Source organism: Trifolium pratense, linkage group LG4 (assembly GCF_020283565.1).
Source record: "Trifolium pratense cultivar HEN17-A07 linkage group LG4, ARS_RC_1.1, whole genome shotgun sequence".
NCBI lineage: Eukaryota > Viridiplantae > Streptophyta > Magnoliopsida > Fabales > Fabaceae > Trifolium > Trifolium pratense.
Window position 1 is genome coordinate 51252991 of NC_060062.1, and position 25919 is coordinate 51278909.

Here is a 25919-nt window from a genome sequence, read left to right on the forward strand (position 1 = left end):
GTCATCATGGGCTCAATACAATTCAAGCGAATAACCCGACACGGTAAACACCTAATCAGAGCAATTCTATACAACCCATCAAAAGATATACAAATATCTAAAGGAGTAGTCTAAGCTAAACTCCTCACCAAAAAGTGTGCTACACTAAGCACAAGCAACGCCTCTAACTCTGAGCCGGATCCTCAACCTGAGAATCTGAACCCCCAACGGTCCAGCACATAACACAAAGCATGAGAGTTAGATCACATAATCAAAGTATAAGTGTAAGTAAAACGATACACTACTTCATAATACATGCATAAATCACAATTATACATATACATCAACATCTATCATTCCATTATAAGTTATTAAACACATATAATCGAATACTCCACATCAATTATCAATTATCACCATAAATATGTGTCACATATCACTTATCACATAAATGTACACATAACCTAATGCAACTCTAATGCTTCAACTTCATGAATGTCACCCTAGACATTTCTAATGCATGTGGTATCATCTTCTTTATTGGAGTATCTCACCTATAATATCCTTCTTTATCAGATAAATATAATCCGATATACTTCTTTATTGGAATATCAAATATCCTATTTAATTCATGAATGCATGTATATGTTTTTCATGAATTCACTCACAATTATTTAGCATAAAGCTCTTCATTTACAATGTGGAACACTATCCAACATTCTTCATCATTAAGATTAAACAAAACCTTAATATTCTTCATTTATAACTTCATACATGATTAACAATCTTTAACGATTAGCAATGAGCATTATAAGCATCAACAAGTGCATAAGAACACAGTTAATCCATGATATAAACAATCAATAGCATTTAATACCCCTGCTAATTCAGAGTACTCCTATTATACCAGAGGACCCCTACTACAAATAACAGTTCAGGTAATACCCTTACTAACACATAGAACCCCTACTATCACGCAAGAACCCCTACTAGCACATAGAACCCCTACTATCATGCAAGGACCCCAACTAGCACTTAGAACCCCTACTATCATGCAAGGACCCCTACTAGCACTTAGAATAGAAATCTACTCAAAAAATCCAAATATTGATGTTCTAGATCCCAAATAAGTTTGATTTCACATGTAACCAAAAGGACGGTTCATTTCATAGATCTACATCATAAACATCGAAAAAGTAAGAATTGAACACTTTTACTCAAAACTCTCAAAAACACAAAGTTCTTGAGTTTAATCATCCATAAACTTCGTTTTTATCCAATAAATTCGTTCATACATCATGATAAAAGCATGTTAAACATGTTAAGAACCTTAGAATCGATTTCCATTAAGAAAATTCATTCAAACTAAAACGAAAATGGGGTGGAGGAAGTTCGGGTGAGGAGAAATCGGCATTCTCCCCTTCCTCGAGTCACCCACGATTATGAAACCTACTCTCATACCTAGATTCGAAGAAAACACAAAGATTGATCTTGAATCTCTTCACCTTCTCTATGCCCTAGCTCCTCTTGTGCTCTCCCTTCTCTCTAAACTCTCAAGAACAAAAGAAAATGAGTGTTTTCTCTCTCTACCCATGACTATATGGGCGCCCCCACTAGTCCATAAGGCCCATTGGGCCTTAAGCCCAAAAGCTTGGCCCAATTCGCGTTAACACTCACTACTCGCTTATTAACTAAAGTATTCGATAAATAACTAAAGTTATTAACTTATTTAAAATGCCACGTCAATAAAATATTTTAACACACAAAAACTAATAATTTGAAAATTGGGTCGTTACAAGCTCAATGATGAAAGTACACTATTAGAGTGATTGAAGTACTTGACAAGAATAAATACATCCCAAGGGGTAAAGGTACTTAGACCGTAAAAGAAAAAGTGGTAGGATGAGATTTTTCTCTTAATAGACATATAGCATATGTTTGCTTGAATGCATAATTATGGGTGCATTCATGATATAGTCTACCTATATGAGAATGAAGTGGGGCCGCTTCATTGAGTTCAAGGGCTTGACTCTTAAATTTTCATGAAAAGGATATGAGACACAAGGCCTTAACAAATGTGTCATTTTAATAATTCGATCAATGGTACCGAGATTTCATGTGTGAGTTATGCACACTTGTTCTAATGAATAATTGGTTCAAAGCTTGTCTACCAATCTATTCGGGGATGAGTGAAAACTTAACTTACTAAGTAATGATTCAAATCATGAACATTTATCTGAAACCATGAGATTTCCAGAATAATGGATTTAGATATATTTTGTAAATGGTGGGGATTGTGAGAGAATTGTCAAAATATACTTGAAAGGATGCGATAATTAGTTTGAAATAATGTGTCTATTGATTTAGTCTTTGAACATTTTGAGAACAAGAGTGAATCATAGCATTGTTTCATGTAACATTGCATGATATCTTTCAACGATTGTTTCCCTTCATCAAATGATACGAGTTTCTCTATAACTAAAGAGACTCATGAGGCAGAAAAACATATTAAAACACATCAGAAAATCATGAGTTTCATGAGCTAGAAAATCATTCTTTTATTTCATGAGTTTCATGGGTTAGAATTAAGTCAGAAAATTATACTAAATCATTCTTTTATTTCTCTAGTGCACAAGAGTCAATGAAGAAATTTTATTCTGTAAACTACCATTGTCGATACGCTTGGTGTGAATGTGCAAGGCACATCAAGGATTCCAAGTATCCTGAAGGGGATTCGCCGATTATAGCCCATTTGAATCCGGTTTACATAAACTAGTGGGGGCGAATCGAACCTAAAGCTTAATGTGTTCACACACGCTTTGTAATTTATGTGCACCATCATCATATTCATCTTCTTCTTGTTCGAGTATTTGCAGCAGTCCCCCAACAAAAGTTCTCACACTCCTCATCCTCCTCTCTTTTTTTTTTTTCTTCGTTTTTTATAGCATTTTCATCCCCTTAGTTAGTTTCCACAACATTGAATGTGCAGTAATGTTTCTAATTTTGTTGGTGACATTGTTTTTTTTTTTTTTGACAGTCGATGACATTGTTAGATATAGCTTGAATAAGGAATATAAAAAATGGTCGGTTTGCTAAATTTATTTGGTTGGGGAACACCTATTTAGCAAAATTATAGGGGGTTTTAGAGGGTCTGAAGCTTGTTAAGAGTCTTAATTTTTCGAGATGAGGAGATTCAAGTTGATTCTTTTGTTCTGCAAAATATTACTCTCATAAATGTGTTGGCCATGTGGGGAAATCTCTCTGGGACATGATTCAAATACTTATTGATCTTGAGTGGAAAGTTGTGGTGCACCACTCATATGACGAGGCGTATATGTTTTGACAAATCATTGTTTTTATTGGGTCAAGAGAGTGTCTTCTTCTAGTGCGCCCTTTTAAATCCAGTCAATTGTTATTTGCTGTTGTTTTGGGTGTAACTACTTGTATTGTTTCAATGTATTTTCTTATCTCTTTGGATTTTAGTCTCTTTATTTATATAAAAAATAACAAATGGATTAAATTAAATATTAACAAGTGGATTAAATATTGTCAAGCAATATAATTTCACATTTTAAAATAAATAAGCAACAATTTTTTTTTTTTGAAACAAGCAACAACATAAATTTGATCCGGTATCGTTATAAACTGATCTACACTATAACAAGATCGATAACTATTATTATTTTTAGAGCAATGCTATTCGGTAAGAATATCTTAAATAAGAAACAGAAGATTCCACACAATTAGGGAATTTGACTAATTAGATTTTGGATTATTTAGAAGAACTACATCATGCCACATAAGATTCTTATCTTTCTTGCAAATATTTTTTTTATTAAATAACATTTTCCTTATTTTTATTTGGTCGAAAAACTACATGATGCCACATAAGATTCTCCTCTTCTCTTTATTACCGTAAAAAAAAACAAACTTCTCTTTATTTGGAGTATTATTTTTAATTTTATTATTATTACTAGCGGCCAGACAGGCGCGTTTCACACCAATCTAGGTCTATTATGCAAACTGTGAGTTTGTTAATAAAAGATTTTTGCTTCTAAAAAAAGTTAAATGTATTCTTGGTATAATGAAAAGTTCACACCTTTGGTGTTTGCATCCTCTTTATATATCTTTTTTTTTTAATTTTATTTTATATAGCTTTATATATCTTTATTACTCCTCCTGTCCCAAAATAATTGTCACATTTTACTACTGCACACTTGCCGATGTACAATTTTGATCATTAATATCTTTAGTTGTGTATTATTAAAAATTATGAAAATTTGATATTTTGATAGTACTCATCGAGACAAATCTAACAAGATTCATATGCTAATATTTATCTTGATAGTACCTAAACAAATATGGTCAAAGTAGCTTGTATGAATAATGCGCACAGTCAAATTGTGACAATAATTATTTTAGGAATAGTAACTGCACTTGCTTTTGTTGAATTTTATTTTCAACCAAATCCTTTTGTTGAATGCATATCAATATTTATTGTTTTTCATTTTACATATTTACCATTTTAAATAAAATGCTATAATTTTCCATTAAAAAATAAAATATAAAAATTTGATAATAAAGTTAAACAATTTTAGTTAAACAAATCTCAATTAAATTCATATATCACATTTATAATTTTCAAACTTTAATTTTAAATAAATTAAATATTTAAAATAAATTATAGTTAAAAATGTTTTTAAATATAATTTTTAAAAATAAAATTACACATACATGTACTTTTATGTCATTTTATATTTATCAGTGACTTGAAAAAATAATTTTACCAAACACTCAAATTTAAATCAACTAGCTTTTCAGCCATCAGCTAACTTATAGCTTAATTTTACCAAACATGCCATATATATATCTTTATTATATTTTTATATATATATCTTTAGTATTTAATTGATATTCACCGACAGTGTAAAATAATTTTTCACTGTCAACAAATACCAACCATGTTTTTCGCCACATCATCCCACTTCACCCCACTTTATTGACATGACATGACAAAATGATGGTTATTTTATTGGATGATTGTGTAAAACTATTTTACACGGTTAGTGTATATCAATTAAACTCATATTTTTATATTATTATAGCATATAGGTAGATTGTTATGTAAAAAAAATGGCTTAATTAGTATTTTAGTCCCTTAAAGATATTTTTGGTTTCATATTGGGCCCTTAAAGAAAAAAAGTTTCATCTAGATCCCTTAAAGACATCTCTGTTAGTCAAAATGGTCATTTCCGTCAATTTAAAAAAAAAAAACTGTTTATTTTATACAAGTCCATTGTTACTAATGGTGTACCACCAATATCTAATTTTGTTTTCCTTTCTTCATCTTTTCCCCTTCATTTGTTCTTCACTTCATCATTATCTTCATACAAAATCTCAGAAAATAAAAAATAAAAAAAATCTGAAACATAGAAATTTTCGTTTCTCAAACAATACCCATAAAATCAAAACCAATAAATTCTAATAATGAGAAATTTTAAACCCATTACTATTCAACATCACATGAACAATTTATGGGTTTGTTGCTATTTGTTCCCGGTGTTTCCATGATTTTTGAAGCTATTCACAAACCATGCTATTTGTTTCCATGATTTTTGTTGCTAATTCAAATCAAGCTATTCACAAGCCATTGTTTTTGAACCATGGGTCAGATCCAAATCTGCAGAGCCGTGGGTTTTAATTTTTTAGGTTTTAATTTTTAAGTTTTTTGAATAATTATTAAGGAAAGAAAATTTCTGAGTTCCGGTTTTATTGGTTTTTCCTAGATTTTTAAGATGGTAATTTTCATGAACTTGAAGAAAAAATTCTATGTTTTTATGAATATGGTGATGAAGATGAAGAAGGAGAAGGGGAAGAAGATGAAGAAAAGTAAAATAAATCTAGTGTTGGTGGTTCATTATTAGATATCATAGATTTGCAAGATCCAAATGTTTAGATTTTAAGAAAAAGATCAAATGGTTATAATTAAAAAATTTAATGAGGACTATGGTGGACCATTTACAGTATTAGTCCACCTTATACATTTGAGGTTAAAGTTTAACCGAAAGGACCTTTTTGACTAACGGAAATGTTTTAAGGGACCGATCCAAATATTTTTTTCTTTAAGACGATTGTGAAATGAAAATGTTTTTGGACCATTTAACAAAAAAAAAAATTAAGCAAAACCTAATAATAAGTTCCCGTTTTCTCCCCACCGTTCTGAACTCTCTGTCACCATCGTTCAACTATCCAGCTGCTCGCGCCGTCACCATTCTCGCATTCCACCGCCGCAGACGGTGAACACGAACAAGCGAGCGCTGCTCCTCCTTCAACTTCTTCACATTAACTTTCTCTCCTTCCACTTTCAACGTTTGTGTGAAATCATCACAAACAAACACTGCATAATACAAAAAGCTTATACACACAATCTCAATTTCAACCAAGATAACTCGTTTCAATTCACCCAAATTCCTCAATTTGTACTCAAATTGAAACGCCACAATGCTTCACAACAAGTCCTTCGTTAAGAAAACCAAAGGTGGCAAAGTCATGAAGGTGCTTTCTTCTTCTTCCTCTTAAACCCTAACCCCTTTTATTTTCAACTTTCTTTTATCTTTTCTAGAAACTGTGTTTTTTGAAAAAAAAATTTTAATTTTTTTTTAATGTTTTGGAGCAGCAAGTGAGGGAACACTACCTGCGAGATGATATATATTGTGGTGCTCCGTCTTGCACTGTTTGTGATACTTCTAATGCTAGACTTAGTGCTTCTCCTTCCACAATTCTTGTTCTTGACACCAATGTTGTTCTTAATCAGGTTTGTTTATTGTTTTTCGCCTTGCTTCTGTAATGTTTTGCCTCAATCGTTTATTGTTTTGCGATACTTCTGAAGAGTTTTTGTGTGTGAATGGGACTATGTGCTGTTTTGACAGATTGATTTGCTTGAGAATCCGGCCATTGATGATGTTGTTGTATTGTCCATTGTGTTGGACGAGGTTAAGAACAAGAATATGTCTGTTTATAACCGGTTAAGGGCTATCTGTAACAATTCAATGAGGAAATTCTTTGTTTTTTCCAATGAGCACCACAGGTAATTTTTGTTTTAAAATTCTTTTTTACGTTGTGATTTACTACGATGTTGTTATGACGAAATTCTATATTAGAATTAGAATACTAAGAGAATAAAAAAACTAAAAATGTGAAAAGGCTGCTCAGTCTCTTTGTTGTAAGAAAATAACTCTGCACAATGCAAATTAGAGGGTAAATGACAGTGAATCAACCTTAGACATATGAGTATATGAGTATTCTGCTATAGTATCAAACTCTCTTAGGACTGTACATCTGGAGCCTGGGCAAATGCTTGTGGCCCATTAATAACGGACGACCCAATAATGGTAGACTTTGGTACCATCTTAAAACTAATATTTGGGCGTAACAAAACTCCACAAGCTAGCTCAATAGGCGAGGATGGTCCAGCTTTATACGGACTACTTTTCCATATCTCTAGATGATGTGGGATCTCAACATGGCTAAATTCTATTAATTATTGCTGTCCAAGTGAAATACATCACTTCAGAAGAGATCTAGGAAAGAGGGTAGCTTCAGGGCTTTGTTCTTTTTGTTGCGTTGATAATCCAACTTTAGTGATTCAATTGCAAACAGAAAGACAACTGCTGTTGCTGGACTAGCCCTTCAATTAGCTGTGACAGTATCCGTTGGTGTGAGTGATGGTCCCCACTGCATCGAGAATGGTAAAGTCTTCAATTAACCGGTGTAAGGCTATCCACTCTTACTGCGGGGTTTTCAGTGTGCTAGAATTAGTAGCTATAGAATCTGCCTTGTTGACTGGTGTTACCGGTCTGGGAGTACGGGTAGTTGGTGGTGAAGGCAATGATAATTGTTTTTTACTCATGTAAATGTTTCATCGCTACGCTGCTAATATATTTTGCTTATGGATGATAGTACATGCGTTATTGTATCTGTTTTGATATTTGGTGTCTCTATTGGCAGGGATACATATGTTAAGGAAATGAGTGGGGAAACTAAAAATGACAGGAACGATAGAGGTTTGCTTTTCTTATTAGCTTTGAATTTCTTATTTATTTATTACTAATTACTAATTACAAGCTCTCTGGTTCGCTTGGATAGTTTTTTTTTCGAATTTCCGATATAATCCATTTGTAAGTTGTAATTTTAAAGAGTGGTAATGCAGCTATTCGAGTGGCTGCACAGTGGTACCAGAAGCATCTAGGTGGTGCAGTAAAGGTTTTGCTCGTAACTAATGATAAAGAGAACAAAAGGAAGGCTAGTGAAGAGGGCATTTGCGCAGAAACAGGTGATTGGGTTATATTTTGTTGGTAATTGAATTGTATGTTCAATAGATAGGGAACCAATGTACTTCAGGTGTCTGAATAATTCGAAACTAACTAACATTTTTTATTAAAAGGATTCACCTCAAAGCTTTTTAATCAATTTGTCTTTTGTTTTAGTTGAGTCATATGTCAAGTCTTTGGACCGACCTGATTTACTTGACCTGCTGGTGCGGCCTTCATCTGAAGATGTGGATATGGAAGAGGTAGAAGATCACAGACCATCCAAGAGGAAAGTGATTTATTCAGAGGTATTATTTCTATTCTAAGTTCTAACTAGTAATTTGTGTCTGAAGGTTTGGTTAAACCTGGCATGATGGAATATTTACATTCTATTAATTTTCAGCATAAGCCAATGTCAGAAATTACATCTGGTTTGCATCGTGGAATATATCATCAAGGGAAATTACGTGTAAACCGTTACAATCCATTCGAAGCATATGTTGGGAGTGAGAGTATTGGTGATGAAATAACCATTTATGGGCGCTCTAATATGAACCGAGCTTTTGATGGTGATATTGTGGCAGTTGAACTTCTGCCTCAGGACCAATGGCAAGGGGAGAAGTCTCTATCTATAGCAGGTGAAGGTATGCTACCTAAGCTATCTGTCTGTCAAAAGGCAGATTTGCAACTTGTTAAAATTATTATTTCAAAGTCATCTCAAAGCTAATTAGCCAATTTCACCTGGAAAGCAAAGCCACACAAGCACATGTTATCAAAATGTAGGGCTTCCACTTTTATTCATAAATCTTGACTATGGATTTTATTATTAAATGGAAAATACTTAACAAGTGCCCAAATTAGAAAGTTATATTGGTAATTGTAACTTTTGCAACAGTTAATGCATTGAATGCTGTAATTACCAATTAAAACTTTCAATGTATTGATTCCTTAACCAATGCTAATACTAATAGGGAAAATTTTGTTTGAAATTTTAAGGCCTCCGGTTTCTTGATTCAATTCATGAATTTTTAACCATGTGGGCAGTACATTTGCTCTTATAGCTGTATATTTACCTGTGTTGTTATTTTGGACAAAGAAGAGGCTCTATCTTGGGAAAGAGGTAATACAAAGAAAAGAGAGGACGAGATGTCTGGCCCAAGAAAATACAATGACATTATTATGAAAGTGTTTTTCGTAAATCTTCGTAGTTCGTATTCAGATATCTAAATCATTCAAAGACGCATAAACCTCAATAACTAAGTATTCATGTTTTCCTTAACTTGAGCTGGATAAGCAAGGAAACACCCTGCTTTGTTTCATTCTCTTTACATCGCATTTAATATGAGCATGCTTCTTCTTGAGGTTGAAATGGCTCAATCTGTTTGAGCATGTCCTTTGAAGTGTGAAAATGTTTTTCGATTTAAATTTCCAATCAGGTAATATTGTTTGCTTGCAGAAGATGAGGATGAGGATGAAGAAGTTCATCTAGCCCCAAATAGTGCTGATGTTGCACCCAGAACTATTCCTCAGCAAGGTTCTTCTAGAGAAATAAACGCCGGATCTAGTCGCCCTTCTGGTCGTATTGTTGGTATTATTAAGAGAAACTGGCACTCGTAAGTATCTTTTTATTTACTTGGAACATTTCTGTGTGACTGCAAATTGCATTCAATTGATTTGGAAACTGATATCGCTTTTTTTTAATCAGTAGAAACTAGTGTCTATATTCAGTAATCAAGCGTCTTCCTCTGTTGTGATTGTTTTGTATCAATATATGTTAAAATTAAGGCATTCTCAGGGCTATTGTGCTTTTCAGTGTTTGGTTGAAATTTCAAATATAATTTTTGAACCAACGCTTTCAGCTAAAATGGAGCTAAACTGATATTTAAGTCATTTTAGAACACTTTTAGCTCTGTTTTTGAAATGCAGAATAGGTTTTTGATTAATAGTAGTTTTAGTTTTAAAAAGCATGCAACATCTCCATTCATGCCTTCCTTAACTGTGATAGTGGTGGTGGTGAATGATACAGGGTAGTGATGGTGGAGGGTGTCGGGCAATGTTGGCGATATAAGGTGTAAGTAGTTGTGGGGGGTTCTAGTGGTGGAGGCTAGAGGAAGCAAAGTGGGTGGGTTATGTAAACCAACTCAACATGAATCACTTTTTTAACTTAGCCTAAAAAACAATAACCAGGCTCGGCCTACCATGGATTGGCAGGTTAAGCGGGCCAAAAATCAATTTTTTTTATATATAAAAATGATAAAGAAATTCAAAAAGGTAAAAATGAGAGATCCCAATTCAAACAAGTTTGGATTATGGGCAAAATTCAAAATAACATTGGAAAATGGTGGCTCAATTTTTCTGGGCTAGATTGTCTCACGGGCCACAATATATATTGACAATCGTATTAGAGGTGGTGAAGGATGCTGGCCTGCCGGGTGATGATTAATCGGATGGTGGCGGTGGAGAGTGTTTGTTGGGAAAACTGATGGGGGGTGCAATGTGGTGGCATAGGGTGTTGGGCTGTGGTGGTGACAGTGGTGGATGGTGATTTCCGGAAGTAATAGCACCCACAATGATATTTTCTTTTGTGAGCATTTTTTAAATTTATTAGATTTTATTATTTTCCATTAGGATGCATATACAAATATAAACACTGAAACAGGGGAACGGAAACTGATCTTCCATTCTTTCAGTGTTTATTTTTTGGCATTTAAGAACTATTTATTGGATGATAAAATTTGTTTTCTTCATTTTGAATAGCCAAAAATCTTTGACAACTTAATATTGAACCAACAATTCATTTCTGGGTTGATATTATTATCATCTCTCAATCCTCAACTTGTTAAGTACAGTGGTGAGGGGAACCTTCCTTCACAATGTTCTTTACTTGCATAGTATGGATATCATGGCCCTTTTAGAGCACACACTGAGGGCAACAATCATATTGAACACTTGAATACTTGGTCATGAGAGGCTATTAGCAATGTCAATGACTAACTCTACCAATGGTCAAACTGTTTGATGATGGTTAATGTATGGCATTTATATTTGATAGTCTAAATAATTGGATATCTAAAAGACATTGTTAGATGTATATATCTTCTTGTTTTCTGTAATAAATTTGTAACAGCCGCGATACTTCAATTGTTTTTATTGTCAACCTATATATTCTTGACATGATGTAATATTTGTCTTTTCAGGTATTGTGGATCTTTGGAGCCAATGCCTATTCCTGGAGGGAATCGTGGTGTTGCCTATGCCTTGTTTGTCTCCAAAGATCGCAGATTTCCCAAGATTCGTATCCAAACCCGGCAGCTTGAGAACCTTTTGGACAAAAGGATTATTGTATCAGTTGATTCTTGGGATCGTCAATCTCGATATCCATCTGGCCATTATGTGCGGACTATAGGAGATATAGGTGATAGAGATACTGAAAGTGAGGTATGGAATTCGAAGATAATAATTTTCTGGCACTTTTATGTTTGAATACTGTAATACTCTCCGATACATGTAATACTATCTAAGTGATTTATTTTTCCTTCTTAACCTCCATGTCTTCTGGCTTTATAAGAGTGCAATATTAAATGTAAGCTATGAAAACTAATGTAATCACCCGTAACTTTGGGTAAACCATTACAAACCTTTACCTGGCTACATGCTTATGGTCTTGCTGGTCACTTCACTTTCCCACAGCATGCAAGGAAGCTGGGAATTGAAAATCCCCTTCCATACAGACAAGGAAGCACATATACGTTTAAATATTTTCCATACTTCTGTAGGACGGTATTTGTCTGAGTCTGTTGCAGACCACAGGACAACATTAGATACTACTATCCTGCACTCATCCTATAATATTATTTCGTTTTGATTTTTTTTGTGTGATTACATGTATGAATATAAAAACTCCTGGCCACTTTATTTATGATGTTTTATGATGGTATTTTTTTTATGTGTTTTGGATGTTGTTTTGTCTATTTATCTTTCTGTACCCAAATTCTTAATATTCTTGCGTGTCATATTTGTCGATCTTGCCAATTTTATATTCTGATATATATATATATATATATATATATATATATATATAGGGGTTTGCTAACTTAGACCCACCTAAAAACATGAAGGTCTAAGTTAGCAAGGTGCACCTTTTCACTTTGGACAAAAAAACCTTGACATTTAGTTATTTTACACTAGAAAATTGAGGGTTCGTTAGGTAAATTTTATTAAATGTTGGTGCACTCATTTGCTAATTTACACGCACTTAATTATAAATATATGCAATCTAAATAAACAACTTAGGAAATCAAAAAATGACAACTTAAGAAAACATGTTACTCAACTTTGAAAAGGTGCACCTTGCTAACTTAGACCTTCATGTTAAAACATCAAATCAGTTTTACTAAACTACCCTTGGCTTGAAACTATATTAAAATAGTAAAAAATGGTGTTTTGGTCTAAAGTGAAAAGGTGCACACACACACACACACACACACACACACACACACACACACACATATATATATATATATATATATATATATATATATATATATATATATATATATATATATATATATATATATATATATATATCCATTTTTCTTAAGATACGCGTTAATGAATTTTCATATTTTTGTGTTTTGTGCATGTCTCCACAACTATTTGTTATGTTTTTCAATCAACTAAACAGTATTAATGCTCTAACATATCTTTTCGTTATTAATATAGGTGGTTTTGATAGAAAATGATATAAATTCAAGGCCATTCTCTGCACAAGTGCTAGCATGCTTGCCACCATTGCCATGGTCAGTCTCTTCTGAAGATTTGTCTATTCCATTTAGGCAGGATTTGCGTCATTTGCGTGTATTCAGTGTGGACCCTCCAGGTTTGACTCATTTTCTTAATTTTTCATTTCTATTCTTCTGCAAATTGTGACATAGTATTGCACAGTATGCAAATGCAATTGTAATATTTAAAATTAAATATTTCATGTTTCAAAGATTAATAAGTTTAATCTTTACTATTTTCCATTGTCGGAAAATTGTTCTTGGAAAGCTCATGGATTGGATATTAACAATTTCAGCATGCCTTAAGATGAGACAACCTTAAAGTAAAATCGAGGCTTGTGGCATACCTTGGGGCAACCTGACCCCTCCCCTAAACTTTTGTCTACCAAAACAAGAAATTAGAAATGAAAGTTTTTTATTTTTAAATCTGAATAATAATGTTTGTAATTAAAATCTATTATGAAAAGTTGGCCCAGCAAGTGGAATATAACATCTGTAGTTATGATAAGCGAAAAGCTTTTATAAGAAGTTTAGAGAAGGATGTCTAGGAGATTTAAATGACATAAGTGAGAACAATGAATAACGATAGCTATTTTAAAGGTGCGAGACATGTGGAAAACTTTGAGCAGGAGAAAGGAATTGTTTTAATTTTGGATGGCCCAGTTTATCTTTCATAACTGATGCCTTTTTAAAGCTTGGAATTGTTTTAATTTTGGATGGCTCAGTTTATCTTTCATAATCATAACAAAAGTGCTTATATGTGTACTGATTCTTGAAGGACACAGTGAAATAATGCATTTTCAGCACTGTATAATTTTTTCCCCTTTATTCCATTCGTATCATCATATACTTTTTACCTTGGTAATTTCTACGATGATTAGTTTCACTTAATTTGATAAAGAATCTTTTGAAGTGATAGATTTTGGTGCATTTGGATAAATAACTTGATTAATTGCTGAGTCAATAAACACTCATCATACAAGTACTTGTTTAAAAGCGTTTTCTATAATTGAAGAGGTAATGTTGTTAAATTGTTTCATAAGCTATACCGGAGAGTTATTTTCGTATTGTTTTTTAAATAAGGGAAATGTTATTTAAGGGGAAGGGGAGGCACTAGGCCATAATTCTCTAGAGGGGATTCAAACTCTGTCCCTTTGTGAAATAAACCGAAAACAATTTAGAGACATGCACCCAAAACTTGATTTAGAAGGGAACATGGTATGGGGATGTTATCATATTTTTTATCGCTTCTGGATGCAGGCTGCAAGGATATTGACGATGCACTCCACTGCTATGCTCTACCAAATGGAAACTTTGAAGTTGGAGTTCGTATCCTTAGTCTAAAGACATCTATTTTACTGATAATACATGTATCAATAAGCTATATATGTATATGTGTGTGTGTGTACACAGTAGCATTTATGGATTACTACTACTATTGGATGGATGTTATAGTTTCATTTCATCACTTGCATGCATGTGAAGATTATTTTAACTTGGCATGAATTTTGATGCTTGGTATGTTGTTTTTAGTATCCTTCCAAAATATGATCAATCTAAATGATTTCTCATGGATGCTTGAATTGTTTATTGGTGTACGAAGATTTTTTTTTTTTAATGGAATTGGTGTATGAAGAACGATGCTGCTTTTCTGGATCATATGTTATATTTGGATGTTTTTTATTAGGGTTTCTTTTCTAAATTAAATTTACTTGTCTGGACCGAAGTAAGAAATTATCAGATCATGTGCTTTAGAGCTTGCATGTTTGAATGATACACGAATATCCATCCTTTATGGGGTTACTTTATCCTTTTCAACAGTCATACTTCATTGGTTTTTCTGCCCTGTTGTGTTGGTCTCCTTTATCTTCCCATTCTATGCTATTTCATCTCTCTATGCAGTTCTTCTTTAATCATTTTCAATCAGATATTGCCGATGTGACAAATTTTGTGTTTCCTGGCACTCCACTTGACGACGAGGCTTCTCAAAGGGGTACATCTGTCTACCTTGTTGAACGAAGAATAGACATGCTTCCAAAGCCTTTAACGGAAGGTAATATTATTTAACCTTTTGACTAATTGGGTGTTTTATGCTTAAAACAAAGAAAGATAATGTGTGTGGTTATAGCAATTATATTCCATTATTGATAAAACTTTATCTGGCAGATGTATGCTCTCTTCGGTCTGACGTGGAAAGGCTAGCATTCTCTGTCATATGGGTATGTGTGATGTCATATTGTGGACAATATCAAACATTTTGAAATTTTAATATTTGGTAGATGCATGTGCATTACTATTGGATAGGAACAGGGACGGAACCAGAAATATTTATTGGGGGTGGCAGAAATATAACACTTATAAATAACATCAACAATAACTAACTTTACTATTTAATAATTGCATAAAATTTAGTTTAATGGCAAATAAAAAACATATATCCTAAAAAAACATATACATATCAAAATGTAGCCATCGAAATAATAATTATCTTCGACGTTTTTATTTTTTTGATATAACACATTGATAATTTCTTCAGTAGTGATTGTGTCCAAAAAACACGGTAGGACCAGACACAAACCCTGATACGCCGACACTGATAGTAATTTGAAAAATAGAATAATTAAATGTAATCATAAGTGTCGGTGTCTGACACCGGAACGCTTCTAATTCAAAGAGTATTTGTGCTTCATATATTATAAAAGATTAAATCATTAATCAAGCTTAGAAAAAAATTACAAACATTGCAAATAGTATATTAGTAGTAAGGGGTTATGAAATTGGACAAAATATAATAGTATATTAGTTGTTCAATCTAAAAAATAGGGATAAAAGAAAATACAACAAAAAATATTCAGTTCAATCATAAATGGTTTGTGTTTTTCTAAAAGAAACTAGACTACTTGAGAATAGGAAGATTTGATGAACAAGATAGTTATTTAGTTCACCATTAATGGATTAAATTTTTTCTTTCATATGCAAAGTGGGTTAAAATAAAATAATAAACAAATATTATATTATAAGTATTCTATAGGAGTATATCCTAATAAAAGAATGAGTGGACCGAATGGAGCAGGGTGGCTAACTATAGTTTTGTTTTTGATGGCAGGGGTGGCAGACTATGCATACATAGTGGTAGTATATTAACACTATATGGTAGATGGGGTGGCGGCTGCCCCTTTTCCTTAGTACCTAGGTCCGTCCCTTGATAGGAATTATTTAGTTAAAACTTTCAAAATATTTATCACAGAATCACAATAAGCTTTCAAATGAAAAGTTTTAGCAATAACAGAAAGATAACAGCCCTAGCATAATGAGTAGAAATAACTACCCATCGTAAATCATTTTCCTGATACCTTTTACACAAATCTCTGTTTATATCATGCACTTATAACCAGTAAGAACACCAACTTAAGGAGTACAATAGCTTCTAACTTCCAACAAAATATGCTCCTCTGAGCTAAAAACTAGTCCCATAACATAGTGCAATTAAGTTTTTGGCCAAGTTGGGCATATGGTCCAGATAAGCTAGTCCCATAACATAGTGGCCATCCTGCGATGCACTGTTGTGTTATCACATTTTTGGGGCCAGAAGCTATTCGGGATTGGCAACCTAAGTTTAAAACGCGTTTGGGTTTCCTCCATTTATTATCCCTCCATTTATTCTCCATTTAGAGAGAGATAGACACAAGTGAAGATTTGTGGGGTCCACCAATTAATGGGTCCCACTAATCTTCATTTGCGTCTATCTCTCTCTAAATGGAGAACAAATGGAGGAATAATAAATGGAGGAAACCTAAACTCGTTTAAAGCCACCATTTTGATTTTGTACGTTATTGAAGATGATTATGTTAATGTTCATCATCCAAATTTTTATGGTTGCAAGAGACTATACGGCTTGTACGTGTTATGTCAAGATGATTCCTGTTCATTATTAGTGGGCCTATTGGTAGTAACGGTACTGCCTTGGTTATCAGATACCATCCCTAGGATGTTGGAGTCTCTTCTATAGGCACACATGTATTTATTATTTGTTATTCGTCGAAGTTCACCATATCTTCTCTGTACTTTCAATATTATGATCAAAATGTTGATAAGTTGAGGCAGAGTTTAAATTTTCCAAAAAGATGTCAACTTCAGTATTTGTATTTGGGTACACTCTATTTTCTACAGTTATACTTAAACTATTTATGCATGTTCAGGAAATGACACCTGAAGCAGACATTGTTGCCACCAGATACACAAAAAGTGTCATAAAATCTGCTGCAGCATTGTCTTATGTTGAAGCACAGGCGAGGATGGATGATAGGTATGGTTTTATTTCTCTTTATATCTTTTGTGATGATGTGCATTGACTTATCTTTAAGTTAACACTATTATTAGCTATAATTAAGACTTAAGAAAAAAGTAAATACTAAAGATATGTTTCTATTCTGTAATTGCGTTTTGCCATATTTGCTATAATTGGTTGCCAAGTTTCTGCACCTATCGAGCGATTTTCGCAACATAAACAGAAGGACTAGTCAAAAGGAGTGTATTCTGACTTTTATCAAACAAAAGCCTGTGCTGAACAACCAGCCTCATGTTCACGCTAATAATTCGAATTGATAGTTGATTTATGCTTTTTTGATCAATTTATGTGCTAAAATAAAATGACCATTTATTTTGTTGTCCTGAGGGGGTAAACATCTTGTCGATGATGACTAATTGTATCTTCTAGTCTGTTACTTTGTCATGCAATATTTATTTTCAAAAGATTAATTTGTTTACTGTATCTTGCTTTTCTTTGCACAGTCGATTGATGGATCCAGTAACTACTGACTTGAGAAATATGAATAGTTTAGCGAAGGTATGGATTTATGGATGCAGATTTGTAGTTTTATGATGTACTATTTATACATGCTCTACAATGAAATTGTCTGAAAACTATATATTTGCTTATGATTTATCAGAAAATGAGATTAAGGCGTATTGAGAGAGGAGCTTTGACTCTTGCATCTGCAGAAGTCAAATTTCAAATTGACACAGAGACTCATGATCCCCTTGATATTGGTATAATCTTCTTACCTCTTATTTCATTAGTATTTATTTTTGATGCCGTGCAATATGGAAAATTGTGTTATTCTTATTGAATAAGATGTTTTTCTAGCACCATTAAAGTATGATCTCTAGGGGATCAAATGGACCTATCATTGGTGAATTATGTATAAGTTTGTTGACATCACTTTAGCCTTAATGATCTATCCATGACTATATGCTCTCCTTCTTTTGGATTAGACTTATGCTGGACCTAATTATATATAGGGGTATGGTCTGTGTTCTGTTGTAACAATTATTTGTCTCATTTCATTATTGAAATTGAATTCTCTTTTCCGTCTAATACCTAAAATTTCAACAAGTGTTCTGTCTAACAATTGTTTGTATCTTTTCATTATTGAAATATATTTTTCCTTTTTCTTTTCCATCTGATATTTAAAACTTCAACAGTAACTTATTACTTTTGCTTTAGTATGTTGAGTAAAATTGAGTATTTTGTAGGAGTTAGCTCCTCCTTACAATTACAAGGAGATGCAAAAAAGACGTCTGATATTTAAAACTTCAACAGTAACTTATTACTTTTGCTTTAGTATGTTGAGTAAAATTGAGTATTTTGTAGGAGTTAGCTCCTCCTTACAATTACAAGGAGATGCAAAAAAGACGGGTCTTTTCTGTTTTTGAGAATTTGGTTCTATTGTATGCTTTTATTTGCAGGCATGTACCAGATCAGGGAAGCCAATCAAATGGTGGAAGAGTTTATGCTTGCTGCTAATGTTTCTGTTGCGCAACAAATTCTTAAAAGTTTTCCTTTGTGTTCGTTATTAAGGTTTTCTTTTCTGATCTCACCTTTTAACATTTACCTCCTTATATAGTCTTTTCCATGGAAGAGAGGGGGGGGGGGGGGGGGGTTTACAATATAATACCCGAACCATACTATTTCCTCTTCCCTATTAGTTTTTTTTTTTGCTATTCCATGTCAAGCACATGAGTTTATTAGGTAATTTAAAGAGTACAATATACCTAAACCATTACTATTTCCTTTTCCCTAATCGCTATTACTTAGCTTTTTTTTGGGTGGTTATTCCATGTCAAGCACAAGAATTTATTAGGCAAATTAAAGAGTACAATTCAAACTGAACATATGCATTCAAGTTAATTAATTTTGTATTGCATGGGCTAGTGGACACACATCCTTCAGTAAACGATTTTTGGTTAATGGTGCATGAAAACATACATGATAGAAACTACTAAAACAATTCCACGTGACAAGACTGTGTACTTTATATTCTGGTAATTGTTTTTTTATTCTTGTGTAGGCGGCATCCAACTCCAACTAGAGAGATGCTTGAACCCTTGCTACGTGTTTCTGCTGCGGTTGGCCTGAACTTGGATGTCTCATCATCAAAAGCATTGGCTGATTCTCTTGACCTTGCTGTGGTATATATTTTATTTATATTTTGTGTTGTGTTTTCACATCATTCTTGTTTTCTATTGACAGTATATTATATATTGTTCATGTATAATTATTTTCTTTAATAATGTTATGACTTTGGCCACGGAATCTTTGATGATATACTTTTTATGACTCACGTGGATTACCTTTTCAGGGTGAAGATCCATACTTCAACAAGTTGATCCGCATTCTGGCAACTAGATGCATGAGTCAGGTAATTTGAATTTAAACGAGAAGCCAAATTTAACATTTACAAGAGAAAACTGATTTTTTGTCTTGTTTCATAGGCAGTTTATTTCTGTAGTGGGGATCTTAGCCCTCCAGAATATCATCATTATGGGCTTGCAACACCTTTATATACCCATTTCACATCACCTATAAGAAGATATGCAGGTAGGTATATTTTGATTATGATCCAATGTTTACTTGGTCAATTGTGCACAGTAACATGAGATGGAATGTTTTTTCTTGCAGATGTCATTGTACACAGACTACTTGCTGCTTCTATAGGAATATCCAAGTTACCTCCTGTATTTCAAGATAGGCTGCAGCTCACCAGTATTTCAGACAGTATGTAATCTCTATCATGATCTAATAGAACTTGATCATTTTATGTTTTTATCTGCGCCTTAATGGAAGGATAACTTTATTGGTCATGAAACTTGTAGTAAATTTATCTTCATCATTCTTGTTCTTTTGGTGTGACATTTAAATACTTGGAATACTTTTTTAACCATGTGTGGTTTAGATTTAAATTACAGGCACAGGAATGCTCAGATGGCAGGGCGGGCCTCTGTAGAGCTGCATACTCTCATTTATTTCCGGAAGAGGTATGGCAGTTTTTCCACCTTTGTTACTATCATTGTTATCTTCGCAGCATATTCAGGAGTTTGTTTTCCTTTGTTCATGCAGGCCAACAGATACGGAGGCTAGAATAGTAAAGATAAGATCTAATGGATTTTTCGTATTTGTGCCCAAGTAAATATATCTTACCCCATGTTTTTATTTTATTTTACTTTCTTTGTCGTATAACCCATGAAAAGGTGATTATAAAACTAAGATAAGAGAATGTTTTGCTTCATTAAACATTACGAGTAGATGGTTATTAGACATCTTTAAACTTCCATTGAATTTTTCAGTTATACTAAGTGTGGTCTTTTTTCTCGTCACAGATACGGCATAGAAGGACCTGTATATTTGACAACAAGAGCTGAAAAGGGCAGTGGAGAATGGTATGTAGATGAACAAGAGCAAAAGATTAAAAAGATGGATGGTAGCATTTCATACAGTATTTTACAGACAGTACAAATTCACATGGAGGTTGTGGAGCCTCAGCCTAATCGGCCAAAGCTTCAGCTTACTCTCATTTAGAGGTATATGAGCATCGAACAAAAAGCTTGCTGGGAAATGTGCCTCCTATATTGCTATCTGGGTCTCAGCACCTAAAGGTTTCTGGTATAGGTTTCTGGTATTGGAATTGATAAAATAGGTTGAGTAGTGTTGTTGCTTGGACAAACATCATGAATGATTGATGACAACTGTATCAAAATGAAACACGTTGGCTTAAATATGACATCCATCTTGTATTTGAAAGATAACACAAAATTAAGAAAGTGTATTTTTGCACCTTATCTTATTCAATTTGGATCCTCGGCTGCTATTTCCTCTGCTGCTATTTCTGCTGCAAACATAACAACCATTGGATCAATCCAATGGTTTGAGATATTGGATCTATTCAGCCGTTTACCATTTTTTTAATGCACATGATTTTTGACTTCCTTTTTGTTTCTTCTATTTCCCCTAAAGCTAGATCGCATTCTCACTCTAGTATTGAACAATGGCAGCCGCTCTCTCTAGGAAAATATATGTTAACTGTTATTTTTGTTTATTCAAATTTCACGACGAAGCAGTCAAACACTACGCTATACAGGTTGCGATGGAGAAGGCTACTTTGCAACCGGGAAGGTGAAGGCTGCGACGCCAAAATCAAGATTTTATGTTTAAATATTGATCTTAGATGTGATCTCTTTGATGATTATTGCAAAAAAATTGTCTCAGTTTGTTGATTATGTTATTGCCCCAACTTGTGTTCTTCAGAATGAGGAGGAAAAAGAAGAATTAAAGATAAAACTAGGTGCAAATAAATCATTGTTATAGTAAATGGGTTCTAAAATTCAATAAATGATTATCAAAATTGAAATGAAAAGGGTGATTATTTTGAATAAATGATGTCTGATCAAAGAGGAAACAAAAGGTAAAGAAAATGGTGTGTTGGCTGTGTTAACTGTTAAGTGTTAACTGAAGATGAAACACAGCAATAACCAAACAAAAGTGCCACTTTTTATCTATATTTTCAATGTTATTTATGTCCTATGTTGCATGCCGCAAGATCAATCAAATGGTTAAAAACAGTGCAGCAGAAGCAGCTGCAGAGACAACCACAGCTGAGGATCCGGATCGTATCTCATTATATCATCATCTTAATTCACCAATAAATTCATATTTTTTTGCACTCTTTCAAATAAATTTATTGTTATACAAAAAAAAAAGGAATGAACAAACTTTCCTATCATCATCAAAGAGGAAACAAAAGGTAAAGAAAATGGTGTGTTGGCTGTGTTAACTGTTAAGTGTTAACTGAAGATGAAACACAGCAATAACCAAACAAAAGTGCCACTTTTTATCTATATTTTCAATGTTATTTATGTCCTATGTTGCATGCCGCAAGATCAATCAAATGGTTAAAAACAGTGCAGCAGAAGCAGCTGCAGAGACAACCACAGCTGAGGATCCGGATCGTATCTCATTATATCATCATCTTAATTCACCAATAAATTCATATTTTTTTGCACTCTTTCAAATAAATTTATTGTTATACAAAAAAAAAAGGAATGAACAAACTTTCCTATCGTAAAAAAAAAAAGAACAAACTTTCTTTTTTAAAGTAAAAAACTTGTTTAAAAAAAAACAAACTTTAGTTTTTCAAATATACATAAAAAAAATTATTGAAAAAGATAAGAATAATTGACAAAGGGATTGACAAATCGTTTCCTTAAAACACAAACTGAGCAGTTAATTAGAAACGCTAAATCTGATGAAACTGGACACTTATAAAGAAATGGAGGGAGTAATAAACATAAAATACTTGCGCTCTTTGTGATTTTTTTTTTTTTTTTTGCTTTTACCACTGGTTTAATCTTGTTCGAGGGTCAGTTCTGACATCATGTGGTTTCAGCTCCCTCCCGATTGCAGTTGTGGGAGATTGCTTGTGTGAATTTTATTGGCTTGTATTTAAGCTAATCAGGGTTAATTGATTGTGTTTTACCGGTTTTGGGTACAATTGAATTGAATCTTGGGTCGCACCATTTTTAATTAAATATATGTTTTTTATATTTATATGAAGAAATAGTATAATATTATGTTTCACATGCCTTGAGAATTAGCCGAAGAATCCTTCCAATTTTTTATTTATTTATAGTGGCTAGTGCGGTGCAAAGACATCAGTTGTAGAAACTTGACATCCCAACTATGTTGGTACCTCAAACACCACCAATCATTTGCAGCACCACACACAAAAATTTATTGAAATAAAAGCAACTGAACATTTGGGAATTAGGCCAAAACCCAAGAAAAAAAATCAACTGAATCTATATATATAAGACAGCAAAGCCGTCCTATAGTAAAACTAACTTAATGATCTAAGGCTTTAATGCAGTTTTAGTCCCCCTATTTTCAATTTCTTAAAGTTTTGATCCCCCTATTTCAAAAAACAACATTTTGGTCCCCCTATTTTAGTTTTTCTTGAGTTTTGGTCCCCCACTCCATTTTATGGTCAATTTTGATGACATGGCATTGCATACTTGGCCAAAACAATATCCATGTCATTAAACTTTTTCTTACATTTCAATAAATATATTTTAAATATTAAAAAAAATTAAAAAAATTTATAAAAAAAGTTAAATATATTAATTAGTGATTGATATTTTTTATCTCTCTCTCTTTAATCATATTCAACACCATCGCCATCCTTCATCATATTTTTCTATCAACACCATCGCCATCCTTCATCATATTTTTCTATCAACACCATCATTCACTCTAGATTTATTTTTTCTTAGATTCAACATCAATTTGGAAATAGATCAATTTGAGAATAAATCAATTAGGGTTTTTTTTTTAATTTGAATAACAAAGATTAGAAGTAATGACAAAGATGATGAATCAATGATGATTCTCTCAAGATAACGATAATATGGTATGAACAATTTGAGATGAGTTTTTTTTTACATAACAATTTGTAAAAAAAATAAATTATTATTATTATATAGTAATTCATAATCGTTTTTTATTTTTCCTCTTAGAAATTTTCTAATTTCTAAAACATATTTATTGAAAATAGAATAAAAAAATAATGACATGGATAATGTTTTTGCCAAGTGTGCAATGTCATGTCATTAATGACCTTGACATGTCATCAAAATTGACCCTAAAATGGAATGGGGGATCAAAACTCAAGAAAAATTAAAATAGGGGGACCAAAAAGTTGGTTTTTAAAATAGGGGGATCAAAACTTCAAGAAATTGAAAATAGGGGGACCAAAACTGCATTAAAGCCATGATCTAATTCGATATTCTAAGATCTTCTACTTCTTTCCACAAATCTCTTCTAAACAAAGAATTGTGCCGCCATCGTTGTAAAGGTAGGAGCACTGTTTTCTGTTTCTAAATTGTGAACAACAAGTATTTATGTCCGGCTACAGTGTATATCAGTTTTAGGGGTTGTCCAGACCAGATGCAAGTCCGGCTCCCCGTTAAAATATCAACAGCAATGTACTCTTTGAATATTTATTTATTTTATATGCAAAAATCTGTTAAATATTTGCACCGCGGCCGTTGAGGATTAATTTTATGTGCTTTTATGTTCCAATATGATAAAAAAGTGAAAAACACATGAGAATTTCAAAATACAAACATTAATGTAGTATTTTTTTTATATAACTTATTTTTTTTAATTATTTTATATGCAAAAATTCTTCCATTATTTGCAAAACATGTTGCGAATTTTGTGTACTTATATTTACGAAAACAAATTGTTATGTTCTAATATGATAAAGATGATATGATAAATTTTTTAAAGTTCATTTGATTTTTTTTTTAAATATCAACATTAATATAGCATTTCTATAAAATATTAGCGTATTTTTATGCATGGGTTAGATTTATAAAAAAATAATGTTGTTACACTTAATATTTATTTATGTGTGTGTGAAACAATAAAGAAAAGATCATCATATATAACCCACAATTTAGTAAATAATTTATTAATACATATAATATGTTTTGTTTGTCGTTGAAGTTAAAATAGAAATTAAAAGTATAAGTTTAGAATGAATAAAATCAGTACATATAAGTATAAAAATGATTTCTTTATAAATATATAAAATTGATTAAAATAAATAATTTATGGATAACAAAAAATTCATACGCGCGGTAGTTGTGGATGTGGATAATTACCACCATAGACACGAGACAAATAACTTAACGGATATTCGAGATAGACTACTACACAGAGCGCCATATTTAGAGAGACACAAAATATTTTTCAATAATATATAATATGTATAAATATTGGACGAACATAAATTTATTTTAATAGTATTGTAAATAGTTAGAGTATATATATTTTTGTTTTTGTAGTAGAAATGTAATCCGTAAATTTGCACAATTGTCTTTTATTTTTACAAATTTATGAAAATAATACGACCGGGAAAGAAAAGAGTAAAATACATTGAAAAGAAATAATGATGCATTTATGATTACATGAAAAATTAAGGAGAATGAATTATTATTTATTTATTTTTTTATAATAAGGAGAATGAATTCTAATATATTAATGATGTTATGCATGTAATAATTGGTTCGGTGTTTTTTGTGATTCATACACATGACCCAAAAAGTCATATTTAATATATGAGAATGAGAGAATTGTGTATGATTTATTAATATTAAATTTAAGGGTTGTGCTAACATGTGCCCTAAGGGCACATTTTAAGGTTCATTTAATTAACTGATATCTCATTTAATTTACTTCAAAAATAGCAATAATCATCTTTATTAATTTAAAGATATGATTCACTATATTTATTACCCATTTTAAAAAATGCATAGGCAAAAATATGATACTTGCCAAATATGATGACGTGCTTGGTCAAAAAAAATTTCTACAAAACTTTTTTTTTTGTCAAACCTTTTTTTTTAAGTTGAAAAAATAATTAAATTATAGTAAGTATTATAAAATTCTAAAACATATTAGCAATTCAAAAGCTAAAGTAGTACTAACAATCGTCACCATTACAACATAATA

The 25919-nt window shown here is 32.4% G+C and overlaps 1 protein-coding gene across 3 annotated transcripts; it reads left to right on the plus strand.

Moving 5' to 3' along the window:
- Positions 1 to 5324: 5324 nt before the first annotated feature.
- On the plus strand, positions 5325 to 21197 carry LOC123881429 (exosome complex exonuclease RRP44 homolog A). Of its 3 annotated transcripts, none has more exons than XM_045930120.1 (24): positions 5325 to 6534; positions 6656 to 6793; positions 6909 to 7066; positions 7987 to 8042; positions 8189 to 8311; positions 8466 to 8596; positions 8692 to 8932; positions 9745 to 9901; positions 11486 to 11726; positions 13011 to 13167; positions 14330 to 14398; positions 14997 to 15122; positions 15236 to 15288; positions 17269 to 17375; positions 17861 to 17915; positions 18019 to 18118; positions 18818 to 18929; positions 19420 to 19540; positions 19711 to 19770; positions 19844 to 19949; positions 20031 to 20126; positions 20305 to 20386; positions 20469 to 20534; positions 20729 to 21197. In XM_045930120.1, the coding sequence occupies exons 1-24, from the start codon at positions 6481 to 6483 to the stop codon at positions 20925 to 20927; spliced, it is 2808 nt and encodes a 935-aa protein (XP_045786076.1). In that variant the 5' UTR covers positions 5325 to 6480; the 3' UTR covers positions 20928 to 21197. The 3 variants fall into 3 exon arrangements, with proteins under 3 accessions (XP_045786076.1, XP_045786077.1, XP_045786078.1); XM_045930121.1 differs by having other exon boundaries at positions 6104 to 6534; positions 9748 to 9901; XM_045930122.1 differs by having other exon boundaries at positions 6132 to 6534; positions 8692 to 8926.
- The last annotated feature ends 4722 nt before the right edge of the window (positions 21198 to 25919 follow it).